Here is a 17,190-nt window from a genome sequence, read left to right as displayed (position 1 = left end):
AAAAAGACGTAGCTTTTTCCTGCTTTTACAAGTCCAGAATACTTATAGTGAGGGTTATAGGACTTTGAAGTCAATTTTTTTCCCCCATTAAAAAAAGGAAACATGAGAGCTGAGGTAGGTCTTTCCTCCATTTAAACAAAACACACCAATTTGGTAACAATACTAAAATAATATTTTCAAGATTCTTCAATTCACCCTAGAAGTATAAATAAATCCAATTAGAATTTAGCATTATATAGATTTTGTCTTCTTTGTAATATTTGTGGCTTTTTGTTTTCTTGACTGAGTCAGTAGTAAAGCTGTTAAATTTTACCAGGAGGAAACCAAGGGATAAGGCCTTGCTATCTTGGGCAGTTTCCTATTCCAGTCATTAGACATGTGGTCTCTGTAATTTCTTACTTACCAGGCTATATAAAGAGACTCATAAAACTCTTCCTGAGATGTGGCAGGCTTAATAATTATTTTAAAGTAGTCTGAGGCACCAGGATGAAAGGTGGCTCTAGAGAGTTATGAACACAATTCCCAGAAATTTTAAAAACCTCATTTCTATAGAGCTATTACACTAGTGGAAGGGAAGTTACTCTGAATTTGATTGACTGCCTCCAGTAATTACATTTTTTAAAAAAAATGTAGAGCTTGTTTTTACAATTTTAGCAAGATACAAAGGTTGCTCAGAATTGGGGGTTTACCATTTAAAGTACAGAGGCCAGAGACTTGAATTTCCAAGGAGGGCCCCCAACATAGAAATCTGGATTGAAATACATAAATTTCTCTTGTAACATGCAGAAGTCGAGGCTTCACAATTTCAGGATGATCCAGTATAGTTGCAACATTTTACCTGCAGGGTGTGTATCTTCTATGTAATAGTCACTGCCAACATCAAAGGCCAGACTGGTTTCTAGTAGTGACAGGCTCTCCAGGAACTAACCAAAGAATGCAAGGAACACTGTAGGGGTTTTTTGGAGGGTGGTGAGCAGGAATGAGGTAATCTGTGAAGGTCCTGGTAAAGCAGGGCAGTAGATAAACGGGATTAATGATCCTACCGAAGCCTGGAAGACTAGCAACATCCTTGATTCATTCTGTGCACACACTACCTGCTTTCGGACTTTGTATTGTGGGGAAGTGAGGAACAACTCCCGCCCTAAAGGTGTGTTGACATTTAAATTAGGGTAGGAATACTGGTCAGTGTTAGTGACTCGGCAGAACTTGGACCTTGGGAAGGGGGTGTTTGTGTGTGTGTGTGTGTGTGTGTGTGTATGTGGTGGTCGCTGTCACATAGGCGTGTACTCAAAAGACAAGACAAAAAATACCATTTAATTTCATATTACAGTAAAATTCTTTGGACATTCTTGGAATCAAGGGGTCGGAATTTTCCAATTAAGGATACTCAGTGAACAGTTCCAATTCATTTATTCACTCATCCACTCATTTAACAGATGTTTGTTTAACACCTATTCTGCGCTAGGCATTGCTGAGCCATCACAGACGTGGTCTCCGACGCCGTGGGGTTGACAGTCTTGTCCAGTCACCGAGGGAGTTAAAAAAAATTCTGGCATCATTATAACTGCGGTTGCACTGGATGAAGCTCGGCCCCTCCGTTTCTCCCACGTGGACTCGGCGGGTGAGTGTGAGTGTGAGCGCGTGCGACTTGTGGTGTTTGAGGAGTGTGTGAACGCACGTGTGTCAGAATGGCGCGTGTCACAGTGTGCGGACAGGTATCGGCAAGGCACGCGTTTCTATAGCCGCCAGAGCCTGGCTTTGTGGGCCGCAGGAGGCGTGGGTTGATGCGACGCGCGAGCCACCCGGCGGGTGCGATTGTGAGTGAGCGCGGGACTGCGCGCGCGCGCGCGCGAGGGGGGGGCGGGGGGCGGGGCGCGCCGCGCGCAGGCGCAGAGCGCGAGAGCCGGGCAGCGGCCGCCGCAGAGTGCCGGGGGCGGGAGGAGCGAGCGCAGGAGGCTATGGCCGCGGCTGGGTGCTGAGGGGCTCGGCCGGCGAGCGCATGCTGCCGCGGACGATGGTGACCGCACGGGTTGGGCCGCTGCCGCCGCCGCTGCCGCCGCCTCCCGAGACGCAGCAACCAAGGCCCGGCGCAGAGGAGCCGCCGCTGTGAGCCGCGCCGTCCCGGCCCCCGCCGCCGCCGCCCGAGAAGAACGGGAAGGCGGGCGAGAGAGTCGGGGAGTTGCGGAGCCCAACAGCCCGCTGGCGGCCCCGCCCCGCGGGCTGGAAGCCGTAGCCCGAGGTGACCGAACCGGACGGCCCCTTCCCATCACGGCGCCCACAGTCCGCTTCCCTCATTCTTCCTCCCTTTTCTTCCCCTCCCCCATCCCGTCTCCGGCTCCTTCCTCTTCTTTTCCTTCGCCCCTTCCCCCGTTCACCTCGCTCCTCTCTCTGCAGCCTCGGCCGCGTCCACATCCTTTCTTCAACCGCAGCACTCCTTCCCCCAAACCGCCAGCCCCTCCCGCGGTCCTCCTGGCCCCTCACGGGTTCTCTATGACTCTGCCCTCTCCTCCCGGGGCCCGGCAGAGCCCCCTCTTCCAGCCCGGGCGCCTGGCCTGCCTCCTCCCCATCTCCTTACCCTCCTGGAGATATCCCTCACCTCCCCCGGCATTCCTAAGATGCCCTCGCGCTGCGCTTTCCCCCAGCGCCTCCCCAGCATCCCATTTCGAGGCCTTTTGTAAGCCCCTTCCTGAGCTGCCCCTTTCCAGCTCCTTTTCTCCAGTTCTGACTTGCAACTTTCCCTCTTCTACGTCTTTGTCCACTTTGCTTCCAAGCTTCCCTCCCTCTTTCCTCTCACCTTATCCTTCTTGGGTCTACGCATCCCCAAACTCAGCCTCCTCCCTTTCATGCGGGTTGAGGTTCCTTGTGGGGTGCGGAAAAGCCTGCCAAGCCATTCCGAGAATGGGGACTTATTTGCTCTGCATCCCGTCTGTCTTTTTTTTTTTTTCTTTTTCTTTTTTTAACAGTAAGAGCTCGCCTCACCCCTTTTTGTCTCTATCGTTTCCTCTCTCGCTTGCCATCTCTTATGCATCCCGCTCCAGTTCTGCTTTCCCCACCCAAGGACCCCGAGACCCATGCCCTCCCTTCAGGAGTTAGATCCCTTTCTGTTCGGGGATGAAGAACTTCGCCGCGTCTTTCTTTGGAAGCTTTTTGGTATGTGGCGTGTCGGAGCCAGCACCCTTGGCCAGACAGGAGGGAGCTCCCTGGCACAGGCCTCTCTCCTGGCAGAGTTTTTGTGAACGTAATCCCCTAGCCCCGCGGCGACAGCGGCCCTGCTGCTGCTGCGCTGCTTGCTTTGCAGCGAGCTCAGTTGGGGTTACTACAGTTCAAACGCGGTTGAGATCAGCAGGCGTGGGGGCGGGAGAACAGAGGAGGTGCGGGGAACAGAGGAACGGAGCCTTGCAGTGAGAAGGCATCAAAGATTAATGGATGGCTTTGCATCGCAGTCTGCAGTAAACAGGAAACTAGTTCGAAAGGAACTGAGGGGACTGTGTATCTTTTTATCTTTTTAAATACGGGTGTGCAGTTCTGAATTTTGAATCATGACCAAAGGATGAGTTGTCGGTGCTGCAGTCGTGACCCAGGCTGAGCGCTCAATGGCAGAGGTAGCAGTTTTTATTTCCACTGTCTGGCTCCTTAAGTTAAAAGATGGCCCTTGGATTCAGAGTGAACTCCATATCTTTGCCGTTTTGGAGATAACTGAAACCACAGAACTGCTAGTAGTTTATGTGGAAATCGGGTACACACAAAGTTAGCTAGCAATGAGTGGGAGTGGAGGACCAGCTATATTTAAAACATGTGCCAATGCTTATGTAAGAAGTGCGTTTTCGTCCCGCGTATCAGTTTTTGGCTGAGTTTACCTATGATTTTAGGCTCCAGCTCTGCCTTCGTATATTTTTCGAGCTTACCATGCTAGCATATGGGCAGCTAGAAAATCTGTCAGTTTTAAGATTGGTTTTAGTTGATATTAGGTTTTATTTTTATTTTTTTTTTAGCTGGGGCAAAGAAAGGTTAATGATGAATGGTAGTTTTTGTTTTTCTTTTAATGGGGGAGAAAGGTGTAGAACTTTCAGCCTTAAATTCCTAAGTATTGTACTGAATAATTTTAAATCGAGTCATATAGTATTTTTATTTTGGCTTTGTCTTTTTAAAAGGAAGTTTATCTAGATGTGAATACTGTTCTTTTTTTTTTTTGTAAGATCACATTATTTCCCATGTTTCTTATTTAACAATTCAACTGAGACAAGCTGTGACTTTAAAATTGTACGTCTTTCTTATTGTTCATGATGTTTGTTTTTGTTTGATTTCTTCATATTCAGAACCAATGCAGTGTTTTCAGGAAAGTGTAGAAAGAGGCTCTCTGTGTTTCCTAACCCATAAATATGAATGGTGAACCATGCAACGTTATACTTGCACAAGACATTGCTGTGTTTGTAAGTAGCGATTGATCCTTCCAACCCTGGGAAAGTTATTTAATGAAATCACTGTGGTCTTGTTTTTGGTTAGCATTTGTTGAGCCTTTTTGGCCATTATTGGAAAGAAGGGCTTTTTTTTTTGGTTTGCTTAACGCTGTTTTACGGTGTAAAGCATCTTTAAGTTTGAGCCTCATTTAGCTTATATTACTTGCTGAGACATTGTATTGGAGTATTACTTTTCCAAATCTTTTCATAGTTCTGGAAGGAAGTTTTAAAATCTTGCATGGAAGGTAGAATGGTATGCGACTGAACTGGGAAGAAAGTAGCTCATATATTTGGATTTAGGAGTGTCATGCCTTTAAATTTTCTTTAGCTCTCCTTATTTTTGAGGATTATTTGGTATTGTTTTGGTTTTAAGAGAATTCTGAGCTCCTTCTGACTTAGAATATATCCATTAGATCTATCCCACAAATCTAAGGAAAAAGAGAAATTAGGCTTGAATGAAAATGAATATCGTAGAGATATAATAATCTCTTTACTCCAGGAGAGAAGGCTTCATTTTTATTTCATACTGTATTATAGTGATTTGGTAGATGTGAGTAAGATTTCAGTTATCTACAAATATTTCAACCTTTTGTTTAGATGTTGGTTTAGTGCGTGGTCCTACAGTATAGTGTATAGTATTGTGCTGGTCACCACCCTATCCATGTGGCACTTTAGAAAGATTCAGAATTATAAAGTTTTTAGGAAGGTTTTTTTTTTTTTTTCTCTTTTCCTTCTTCAGCTTTGTGGATAACATTTTACATTTGGTTTTTCACATATTGGCTAGTTTCCTTCACATCACTATACATGGTCAGCTTGCCAATTACTTGCTAAAATATCATTCATATACAGGAATAAATGAATTACTTAGTAAGCAGTAGATTTGTTATTAAAGACATTTCATTATATCTGGGATCCTTCTTAATTCACACATTTAAGTTTTGAGTTTGTTATGCAGTAGAGTTTGGGGATCTGTCTTCTTGGATATTCCTTCATATTGACAGCTTTAGGGACCTAAGATTTTCTTTTTATTCTTGTTCTGTTTGTGAGACAGGAGTACAGGTAATTAGGAGAGAACATGTGCCATTCTGTTAATGACCTTCTTTTGTAATAGAGATGATCCTCTGTAAGACTTTGGATTTTTTTCCCTAGCAGTTCAGATCTTGACTTCTAATGCAGGATTGGTTATTTGTTTAAAGTTTTTCTTTACCCCTTTAAGGGCTACAGTAAATGGTGAAAGAGGGTACATTTAAAAGTAACAAAACATTACAAACAGAGGAAGGCTCCAAGTCAGATGAAATAAATGTGGACCACAAGTATTAACTCAATAGTATTCCCTTTATTTTGTTGCTTACTATAGCAATTCTAGAATCAGAAAAATAATTAAATTCCCAAGAGTGCATTGAGTTATCAGTTTGACCACCAGAGTAAGCAGTTATTTTCTATATATTTCCTTAAGTCATTTAGATGGTACAGGCACATTACATTTTTTTACCAAGAATTTCTTTTTTAAAATGCATCTTCCCATCTCCAAATAACATGGGTATTCTAAAACATTTGGCAAACAAAAAGAAAGAAGGGAATAAAAATTACCCCAACCTCACAGTTGAAAGGATGTTCATGTGAATATTTTGGTATATTTCTTCCCAGTTTATTTTTTTCTTAATAATAAGAGCTTTGAGAAATTTAGGTTCCTGAATGGTGTAGTTTGCATAAAAGTTGATTAGAGACTTTATTTTTCAGTGCTTTTTCCCTCTTAGGACACAGCTATTTGGTTTTGAGTCTGACGATATTTTTTTGTGTTTAGGAAAATTATTAAAGTAGTCTTATTCATCTAAAGTAATCAGAATTACAGTATTTATAAAAATTAATTTTGCATTATCGATAGCATGTATAACACATTTGGGTAATGGGAATCATATATGCTCAACCAACAGTCAATGAAATTAATCGGTTTTTTACTGATTGAAAACTTAAAATAATGGTGTGCCAAAGTTAACCACCCCGCCCCCCATTTTTTTTAACTATCCGAGCTAGGAAGCTATGAAAATTAGAGGGTAAAATGGAAATACTGACAAATATTTAACCATAGCATAGCAATCTGTCACTATAATTTTCTTCAGAAATAAATGTTTTCGTTTGTCCTGTAATGTCTGAAATTACTGCCAAAGCTAGAAATATGTTTAGCTTTCTCAGCAAAATTCTTAAAAGGATATTGTTAGAGCCAAGAATCCAGAATTATCTTTACTCTTAAAATTGTCCTTTAGCCACTTTTTTTGCGCTGTTCTCTTTCTTAAAATTCTTGGATTAATTTGCATTTCAATCATATAAAGCAGTATTCCATTGAATTGTCCTTCTAAATAGTAGGTTGTCCTGGAGATCCTTCATTTCCTTTTTTTTTTTCTTTCATTCTACTACTATTCATCAATAGCTCAGCACAGACTGGGCCTGCAGACTCACAGTGCCTGACTTCGTTCTCGTGTGCCAGCATGTCTGTGTATCGTGGGAACAACTTGATGAGCATTGTTTTCCTACCTTGAAGGCAGATTGTGGAAATTTCAGACTAAGAGTTTAACATCAATGATTCAAAGAAACAGTATTGCAGATAATGTGTCCTTTACGTTTACATATTATGAGTTCTCTGGATTGTATCTATATCATGTAAATTCAATACTTCAATTTTAGTTTTAAGTAATAATGAAAATATTAGACTATGAGATACTGCGAACTTGCTATGTAATTGTCAGATTTTTATTGAATAGCTTTGTTTTTCAATATAAATAATGTTTGCCCTCTTTTAAGAGCTTCATAAATCTCAAATAATTTTATAGGAGTGAGTATTTCTTTTCAAGTTAATTGGACAAAAGATGGGTATTTTGTTGCTAAGTCCTAGATTTGGAGTAAGGGACTTTTTAAAAATAAGTTCAAAATCTTAAGATTGGGCAGACCTGAACGAGTCCACGTAACAGCACAGTACAAAGCTTATAAATATCCAGAAGTGGTAGGTGTGGCTAAGAAGTTTTATACGTTGTAAGATAGTTTTTGTGTAATATGTGATAATCCATTAGATTCATAAGAGAATATCTAAAAGCTGTTTGAGGTGACTTATTTTCATATTTGTGTTTCCTGAATTTTAGGTTTGCTCCAAGAAAAAACATGGCTGCAAAAGAGAAACTGGAGGCAGTGTTAAATGTGGCCCTGAGGGTGCCAAGCATCATGCTGTTGGATGTCCTGTACAGATGGGACGTCAGCTCCTTCTTCCAGCAGATCCAAAGAAGTAGCCTCAGTAACAACCCTCTTTTCCAATATAAGTATTTGGCTCTTAATATGCATTATGTAGGTAAGCATCTACATCACCTTTCTCATCTTTTAGTGAACATTCTGATTATTTTATGTCTTTGTATATTTTTGAATTTGGGTTAGATGAGGTCCAGTTACATTGAGATGACAGTGAGATAGTCATTGATAAACATTTACGAATCTTGTTTATAGTCTTCTCTTACCATTGCATATGGATTATTAGGGGTAGAGGAAAACAGTTTTGGATTTATTTTACTGGAGGAAGCTGGAAGTCAGAAAAAAAATTTTAGATTTTAATATGATAAAATGTAAATAATGAGAAATACCTTTCAGACATTTGGCCTGTTCTAATTCGTCATTTTTTTGGGTTTTGGTAGTAATTCAGAAAGTAAGCTTTTTAAAATGCAGTATTCTTCATTGTTCCAAAACATTAATATAAATTGAAGATAAAGCATTCATTTCAGTTAGATGTAAGGTGGGCAATTATAATATTTTCTCAGAAAATACTCCTTGAATTATAATCGATATGATTTGGAGTTAGTGGTGAAAGTAATGTTAGAGATTACAGAAGTTAAAGGCAAGAAATATAGGCAGGAAACAGATAAAATTCATCTACAATGAAAGTCATGATCTTTAATTTTTAGGTTCACTAGATTTACATGTAATGATAGCAACAATATATTTTATTTAACATTGCTATTGCATAACTCAAGACATGATTTGAATGATATAGTCTTTCTATTAATATTTTTATTAAAATTGCCCATCAGCAAGTATACTTTTTATAAAATTGTGAAGTGTTGTCCTGTCTCTATGAAATTTATTTTTATCTATAGAAGGTCTTTGTGGGTTCCAAAGCTTAGCCCTGAGAACCCCTTACAGCTCTAAGAGATTACCAAGGAAGCCACTGTGAGAAGAAGTATGGTCTAGTAGAAAAGACAGTGCACTGGAAGTAGAACACCTGAATCTAGTAAACTCATCTCTCTTAGGTGGCATTGCCTTTGGAAAGTCTGTGAAATGAGAAGGGTTTTTTATGCTGTAAAACACTATAATTCTCAGCCCTTTATTAAAGGCTTTGTATGTTAGCCAATTTATGGAAGATAATTCCAGTCTGTTGTAGAACAACAATTGGGTACTTATCTTAGATATTTAGCTTAATCAGCAAAGTAATTCACATGTGGTTTAAAAAATGTGCTTATACATTATTGTTGAATAGATTGAATTATATATTATAAAAACAGCTACCTAATAACCAGAAGCTTTGATTTTAGAAATCGAATGTGTTTCATTACAGTTGCCATTCGTTGTTCTCTGACATAACTTTGGGAATTCAACTCAGCCTTCTTAAATACACTTCTTACATGCTATGCTAGAGTAAGCTCAGTGCTTATATGAGTAGATAATTTCAGCATGAATGGTTTTCAGTTGGAGTAACCTGTGTGTCAAAGTATTATGTAGTGTCTATATACTGTTTCTGATTACAGAAGACTACCCTTAAGCAAAAAGCAAAAAGCAAAAAAGTATACAGTGAAAAGTATTTTCCTATGTCTATTCCTCATATACTTAGTTCTCATTCTGAGCCCCAAGCAGCTATTTTTATTTTGTGTATAACTCTAGAGATATGTATGTATAAGTAAATATAAAGATATATTGATATATAAATATAAATATATTAGTATAAATAAATATATTTCCCCTTTTTTGTACAGGTGTTAGCATAATACACACTATTCTGAACCTTTTGTTTGTTTTAACTTAATGATATATCATTGTCTTAGCTATTGCTTTTAGATACTCATGAAATAAAGCTTTGTACTCTCTTCTGCCTAATCATATGATTCTGCTTGAATGTTGAGGCTTCACTTTCCCCTCAACTCTGCAGTTCTCTTTTACAGTGGTGTAGTATCCGTGTATGGCTATAACATAATTTTTTGGTATACCATAATTTTATGGCTATACCATAACTAATTACTCTATTGGTGGACATTTTAGATAACGTCTGTCTTCTATTTCATTAATTAAGTGTTATACTAAATAATTTTGTATAGCCATAATTTCATCACATGAAAATATAGCCTTGAGATAAATTATTAGGAGTGAAGTTCCCAGGTTAAAGAGTATATACATTTATAATGTTGATCAATACCACTCTCTATAGGGTTTTACTGTTTTGTACCACCACAAACAAGTGGTCGAGAGTTCCTGCAGCCCTACATCCTTATCATAACGGTATTACCAAACTTTTATATTTAGCTACTCCAGTAGGTGAAAAACGGATGGTTTCAAATGTAGCTTTCATCTGTATTTATCAATAAGATTTAATTTATTTACATTTAAGAAAAATGTGTATTTCCTCTTCAGATAGTTGTCAGTTAATGTCCCTTGCCCACTTTTTTATGGGATTGTTAACCTTTTCATATTAATTTGTGCGACTTTCGTGTACATTAGGGAAATTACCTTTTGTGATGAATTGAAATTATTTTTTCTAGTTTCAGTTCCCTTGATTTTCCTTGAATTTTTTTTTTTTTTGACATGCAGAATTTGCTTTTAATGGGGTTGAATTTATTGTTTCTTTTATAGCTTTAGGATTTTGAATCAATTAGAAAAGTCTTCCATATTCTTGAGAATTCTTTATGAAGAATTCTATCATGTTTTATTGTATTATTTTTTACTCTTAAATTTTTTCTTCATTTAGAATTTATATGCATATACAGTGTATTATAGGTATAATTTTATTTTTTCCAGATAACTGTTTGGTTGTCTCCATGTGTTTATTAAATAGTTTAGTCCAACTTTTTCTTACTGATTATTATACACTAAATACATATATACCATATTATATGTACCAATATACTATTTTATAGTATATATTTTGTTTTGTTTCTGAACTTTTTTTTCTCTCCTTTTAGTTTGTCTTATTGAATTTTGGTTATATTTTACTGTCTGATAGAATTAGTCCCTTGTTTTATATTTCTCTCTCTGAGTTTTTGTTGTTGTTAGTTTTCTATCTGAACTTTAGAATCTAGTCCTTGTAGTTCAAATGATTTATTCATCCTATCATTTTGCCTAAGTATTTAGAATCTCAAAGGTCTTCTTGTGCAATATATGTTATTGTTGTCACAGCATTTTTTTCCCCCACTGGAATGTGAATATAGGGGTATAAGTGAGCCATAGGGTTTTTGTTGTTCTGTTTTTTGTTTTCTTACCTAATCTAAGTGGGTCTCTAAAGGATTTGAGAACCATTAGTTCAGTATAAACTTATTATCATGTTCAAGGCTTTATATTGAGACTTTAGCCACCAATATTCTTTCTTTTTACACCAAATTCTAGTCTAGCCTACGGAATTTACTGTCTCCTGAAAATATCCTTAGTGCTTTTATGGTTTTCTTACTTTCTATTCTCTTTTCCTAGAATGTTTCTCCTTTCTTTAGACTGGTATAGAAAGATCCATTTACCTTTTTAAGTTCAGATCATACTTAATCACTCAATTAACCATAGCCCTTCTAATGTTGGTTTATTACAGTACCAGTATTGTTTCATACTTTGTCCATGTTTACTTTTCACTAGATGGTTTCTTTTTTCTTCTTTGGATCTTCCGTGTCTAGGAGTACATATGGATCATACTTTATATGTAATAATGTTGGTTGAGTGATTGGAATATTAAAAGAATGATTGAAATGAATATGATCAATCTAGAGGATTTGGCAGCTGATTTTATGAAATGTTCAGTAGAAGAGTAAGATTAGAATATCTGGAAAAAAAAGGATAGTTCATTAAAAGACAATTCAAGGAGTGGTTTCAGGCAATAGAGTACTTAGAATAATCTGTCAACCACAAACATTAAAAATGCTTGTTAAATATTATAAATATCCTTTTTAATACTTCTAAAGTCCTTTGAAATAGCGATTAACAAAATAAATTGGAGGAATAATTTTAAGAAATGGAAAGCAAATAGAAATACTTATCTCTTGCTTCTGCTGGGTTGTTTTTGAAGTTAGGTTGTGTGGGAAAACTGAATTCTATCTCTAGTTTTTAGCACACCTTCCGTTTCCTTAACTAAAAGCATGATTGAGTCTATGAGAAGGGCATTAGGTGCTAAGAAGTGATATCTGTGCCCAAATAGAGACTCATTAATAAATGGAAAATAGTTGTAGGAGAGTAGACTAGAACAAGATTTTTTAAGATCTAGAATGTCAGACTGAGAAGTTCAGAACTTGCGTAGGTTTTAGAACAAGAGCGCTCTCTAGATAAAAGTGATGGTTTGGAGAATATTGCCCTAGTAATGGAATATAGAGTGTATGAAGATGGAAAGAGACTGAAAGAAGAATAGCAATTAGTATTATATTACAGAATGGATTAGGATAGAGCATAGAGTCTGGAAAGGAAGGGTAATGTTTGAGAGACTTGTTGAGGAAGACTCAGCAGCACTTGGTAATAGAGAAAAGATGACTCAGGTTTGAGTCAGAGTGAATGGGATTTAGGAGTGTGAAAGAGGGTGAGCTAGCTTGTTGAGGGAGGAGAAAGAGAGCTCAGTTTGTACTTGCATATGAGAACATTTAACTGGAATATATCTCAGGCATTATGAGCTATGAGCTGTCTATTTAGAATAAGAAATGATTAAGCTTTTGGTTAGAATAAATAGTGATCGAGTTTTTATTGCTTTTATAGCAGATTCTCCCCAACTATTTGTTGATAACATGCATCTAGAATAGTATATTTGAAGCAACAAAATAGATTCTTTGAGCTAGATACTTTATAGAGAGAAAAGCAGTTCACAGACTAAATTCCTTATGTTCATTTGAGAGGGTGAAAAGAAAGTGGAAGGGAGAATTAGAGGGTAAAAGGAAATTTATGTCACAGAGCCAAAGAATAAGAATTTTGAGAGTAGTTGCCTTAATTGCTGGGACATGGATAAGCGGGATGTCTTAGACTTGACAAGTAGATAGTTGTTGACTTCTGAGTTTCTTTAGAGTCGAAGAGGGTTTGTAGAGGGTAAATAGAGAATAATAGATGGTTAGAAAATAAGAGGCATTGATACAAATCAGTAGAATGAGAAAAATAGATAATAGAAAAAGGAGAAATCAGTGTGAAGAGAAGTTTTTCTTCAAGATTGAGGGAAGATCTTGTACTTTCTCTGAAAAGAGAGGTAAGGACTAGTGTCAGGGTAATGATTGAAGATGTAGAAGATAAAAGTCCTTAGGAGCTGGAAAAATAAGATCTTGCATTGAATGGAAGCAGGCACCCTTAGGGAGAGACGAAGACACCCAATTCTTCCTCTGGGACTGGAGAATGAGAGAATTGGTAGAGAGAACAGACCAGTAGATAGCAGTAAGGATAGATAACGACCAGAGTCCTCTTATACCTTTGTGTTATACATTCAATTATAAAATAGAAACATCTGCAGAAGTGAAAAATGCTTTATATTGTCAACAAAAAATTCATAGTGATTTTACTGCACTGAATTTACTTTGGTAGTGATGTAAAAAAACCCCTTAAAGTTGTTGTAACCTAATTGGAAAGTAATTTACTTCATTACTTTCTTTTTATTAGTGTAATTAATTTGGAGACTAAATTAGAATCATATTTTATTTATATCTCTCTTAATTTTTACTACAGGTTACATCTTAAGTGTTGTGCTACTAACCTTGCCCAGGCAGCATCTGGTTCAGCTTTACCTATATTTTTTGACTGCCCTGCTCCTCTATGCTGGACATCAAATCTCCAGGTAAGAGTATGACCTCATTTTTGAAATGGGTGACTGAATTAAAAGTTTTCCTTTACCAATAAAATACTTCCCATGAACACTGTTAAGAAGCCAAAGCTTTGGTATGTATCCAAAACAGTTCTATTGATACTTGTTTTCTAAATAAATATCATCGTACAGGATTAATAGCTAGAGTTATGCCTCAAGTTTTATTTCTGCATTTAAAATGGAGTATGTTTACAATGAGCTTTTTTGTATTACCAGTGACAAGAATTTCCAGAGACAAGCTATAGAAACATTTTAAAAATTATAGACTTCATTACTTTCCATCTTTTCAGGAAGTCAGTTTATGATGCATAAGAATCAGTGTAAGATGCAACCATATATATAGTGGATGATTGATATAAGTTATTTGATCAGATTAATTGTATAGCTCAGAACTTCTACCTCTTTAGCAATATTGTCTGTTTGCCCAGGTCTGCTAGTCTATAAATTTTAAGACTGGTCTGCCAGTGGTTTCTAGCTATTGCACAGGTGAACCAAAAGCCACACAGCCAATGTGATGGGGTAGAATAAATTTTGTGGGAATAATTTATTTTGTTTTGATTGAAATGTATAACCGTAATAACATATACTCCTAATTCTAAGAAGAGTGACATTATTTTTGAATATATACTAAAATATAATTCCCTGGAGGTCTGAAATATAGATTTTTGGTATAGGCTTGAAATTTAATCTTAGAAATATTTTTATGAATAGAATTGAATGGTTGACTTTTTTAAAACCCTTTTTTCTCCCCCAATTATAAAATAATACTGTTCACTGTCGATAATTTTTGGGAAATACAAAAAATTTTATAGGCAATAATAATCACCTGAAATTATACTACCCAGAGATAGACCTGTAAAAATTCTAATATTTCCTTCCAGTTTTTTAATACCTTCCAGTTTTCACCACTTCAGTGATACTAAAAAGTGAAATTAATTAATAGTCACTGACTCTTGGCCCTTCCTGTTGGAGCAGGACTTTAATATTTCATCTAGATATTTCTCAAAGGCCCCGGAGTGTTTCCCTGAAACTCAGTCTTCCCACAGTCCTCTCTGTTCCTGCGTGGTTGATTTCCTCTGCTCAAAAAGGTACCTGGAGGTGTCTTACTTTTTAATTGCTGCCACTGTCCTTGCCCCAGGGCATGTCCTCGAATGTCAAAGTTGCAGAATCTGGAGATGCCAGAGTAGTGCTGCCTTTCTTGTGACCCCACGGTGTCTCACATCAAGCCATGTTTTACCCTCAAGTGGAGACAATGACTTTGCTAATTTGGTGTCACACAAAGATGTCCCTGTGTCTTAGACTCTTTTCTGGGAACAGCTTCAGCCTTTTCCTGTGACATCTTCATAGAGCTTAGACTAGGAGTCCATGGGCCAGTACTGACATAGACAGCATGATGTCCTTCTCATTCCAGTACCACCAACTCCAGACACCCAGCCACAGTCTAGTCTTCTGGCCTCACCCAGACACTACTGCATCTCAGCTTATGCTCAGAGTAGAGATGCTTCCCTATCTTTTTATACATTTTTTTTTTAAAGCAAATATTGTGTCTGTAGAGAGAAGTGCAGGAGTTGGTATGTGAGCTCCTGAGTCACCGTTTTATGGAGTAAATGAGTGCCTGGGCATATCTTTTGCATAGTGAATAGGTGATTGGATAGGTTCAGATTTCATGGTCCTTATTAACTGTTCCATAACCTTAGTGTCACTTACCAGAAAGTGACATCTCAGTTCTCCTCACTTGTAAAATGGTGATAATATCTTGAGGGGCTGTTGTAAAGACTGAATAAGATAAAGCATGTAAAGCACGATTTCTGACTTTTTAGTGCTTATTAGTGCTCGGTGAATTTTAACTAACATTCTTGTATCTTGTTTTTATTATGCAGCAATGTTTGTGAGCATTTTCCTGTGTCAGTCTTTAAAAAATTATTTTTTAAATGGCAAAGTTTTCCGTGGTGTATCTCTATAATGGTAGCTTTTTAGAGTTGATAGGATTTTGATGATGAATCAGAGAAATCTTAGAATTGAAGGTAAAGTTATTAAAATTATTGCTTTGATAGTTATAATTCTTGGTGAAAAACAATGAACCTGCCCTTTCCCTTATGATTTTTCAGTTTCCAGTGGTTTGTGGTGGAGTGATAGCTGCAACCATGTAGTTCTGTTTACACACGCACGCACACGCACACGCACGCGCACACACACACACACACTCTGTTACCATCAAGGCTTGTCTAAAGAGTTCAAAATTCCATTATATAAGGATAAAGGGGGCTCTAAAAGTGTCAGAACTAAAACCTTTTTCTGACTATTCTTATGGCAATTTCAACTTTTTAGTTTTAGATTTTGTGGGAATGTTTTTTTCTAACATTTAAAGTTTGTTTTCATTATTAAAATATTTACTTATTTTAAATTGAAAAGTTTGTAATAAAACTTTATAGTGTGCAAAAACATTTCCTGTTTTTTATTTTCATTTTGATGCTTATTATAATCTTTTAAAATTTACAGATGAAAAAACTGAAGTGGGAAAAAAGCTAGGAAGGTACAGCCTCAGACTCTAACTCGAATCTAGGTTTTCTGATTCTTAGTTCAGTTCTCTTAGGCAGGCAGGATGGTTAGTATAAAAAATTTAATTTTAGAATTAGACTGGGTATGAAGTAGGTTCTCTGCTTAGTAAATACCTTGTTACCTTGGCCAGTTGCTTCTTTGAAATTGTAAAGTAAGACTGCTCATCTTATGGAGTTAGTTTGATAGTAAACTAACAAATTTCAAGATATGGAATATTTTAGTACTTCTCCTCTTAGTATAATTAATTTATACTGTGTGGTGCTCCCTCACAAAAGGTTAGCAAAGATTATTCATAACATGTCCCATTTGATAAATATTGAAACTCAAACATGTCACATTTATAAAACATTTAGGCTGAAGTTTTAAGTTTAAAAAAAACATAATGGTTCAGATTTCATGTGGCAGTTTCATAATCAAGTATCTTTTTTTTTTTAATAACAGCTTTATTGAGATATAATTATGTACTTAAAGTGTATAGCTCAGTGGGTTTAAGTACATTCACAGAATTATGCAAAACATCACCACAATTGATTTTAGAACATTTTCTTCAAGAAGAAACTCTGTTCCCAGCAGTCACTTCCCATTTCCCACCAGTCTGTCCCACCCCCCACAACCAGCCCCGGGCAACTGTGAGTCTGTTTTCTGTTTCTGTGGATTGGTCTATTCTGGACATTTCATATACATTGACTTTTACAGTATGTAGTCCTTTTTTGTCTGGCCTTTTTCACTTAGCGTGTTTTCAAGGCTCATTCGTGTTGGAGCATGTATCAGTACTTTTTTTTTCCTGTTCAAATCGTATTCTGTTGTGTGAATATGCCACATTTTGTTTATCCATTCATCTCTTGATGGACATTTGAGTTGTTTCCACTTTTCGGCTATTATGAATAATGCTTTGAACACTCATTGTTTTTCTTTGGGCATATGCCTTGGGGTGGAATTTCTGGATCATATGGTATTGATATTTAAACTTTTGAGGAATGGCCAGACTACTTTCTAAAGTGGCTGCACTGTTTTACGTTTCCACCAGCAGTGTATGAAGGTTCCAGTTTCTCCACATCCTTGCCAACACTTTTGATATCTTTTTTAGTATAGCCATCATAATGAGTATGAAGTGCTATTTCAGTG

At 37.2% G+C, this 17,190-nt stretch overlaps 1 protein-coding gene across 16 annotated transcripts in view; it reads left to right on the top strand.

Moving 5' to 3' along the window:
• The first annotated feature begins 1,596 nt into the window (after positions 1-1,596).
• RNF145 (ring finger protein 145) overlaps positions 1,597-17,190 on the top strand; it is a 67,469-nt gene continuing 51,875 nt past the window's right edge. For 11 of the 16 annotated variants that reach the window (XR_005655857.1, XR_005655855.1, XR_005655854.1 and 8 more), the window contains exons 1-4: positions 3,041-3,150; positions 4,317-4,430; positions 7,592-7,794; positions 13,371-13,479. Coding sequence is in view for 12 of the 16 variants with exons in the window: in XM_039876714.1 (XP_039732648.1) it covers positions 4,384-4,430; positions 7,592-7,794; positions 13,371-13,479 (359 nt within the window). In the remaining 4 variants the exon portion in view is untranslated. Of the gene's footprint in view, positions 1,622-2,099; positions 2,240-3,038; positions 3,151-3,422; positions 3,603-4,316; positions 4,431-7,591; positions 7,795-13,370; positions 13,480-17,190 lie in introns of those variants that run through there. The other 5 variants (XM_039876728.1, XM_039876734.1, XM_039876730.1 and 2 more) reach the window with 5 other exon arrangements.

This window comes from Pteropus medius, unplaced genomic scaffold, assembly GCF_902729225.1.
Source record: "Pteropus medius unplaced genomic scaffold, Ma_sr-lr_union100, whole genome shotgun sequence".
In the NCBI taxonomy this organism is placed as follows: Eukaryota; Metazoa; Chordata; class Mammalia; order Chiroptera; family Pteropodidae; genus Pteropus; species Pteropus medius.
Note: the sequence above shows the minus strand (reverse complement) of the source record. Positions and strands in the feature narration are given on the sequence as shown.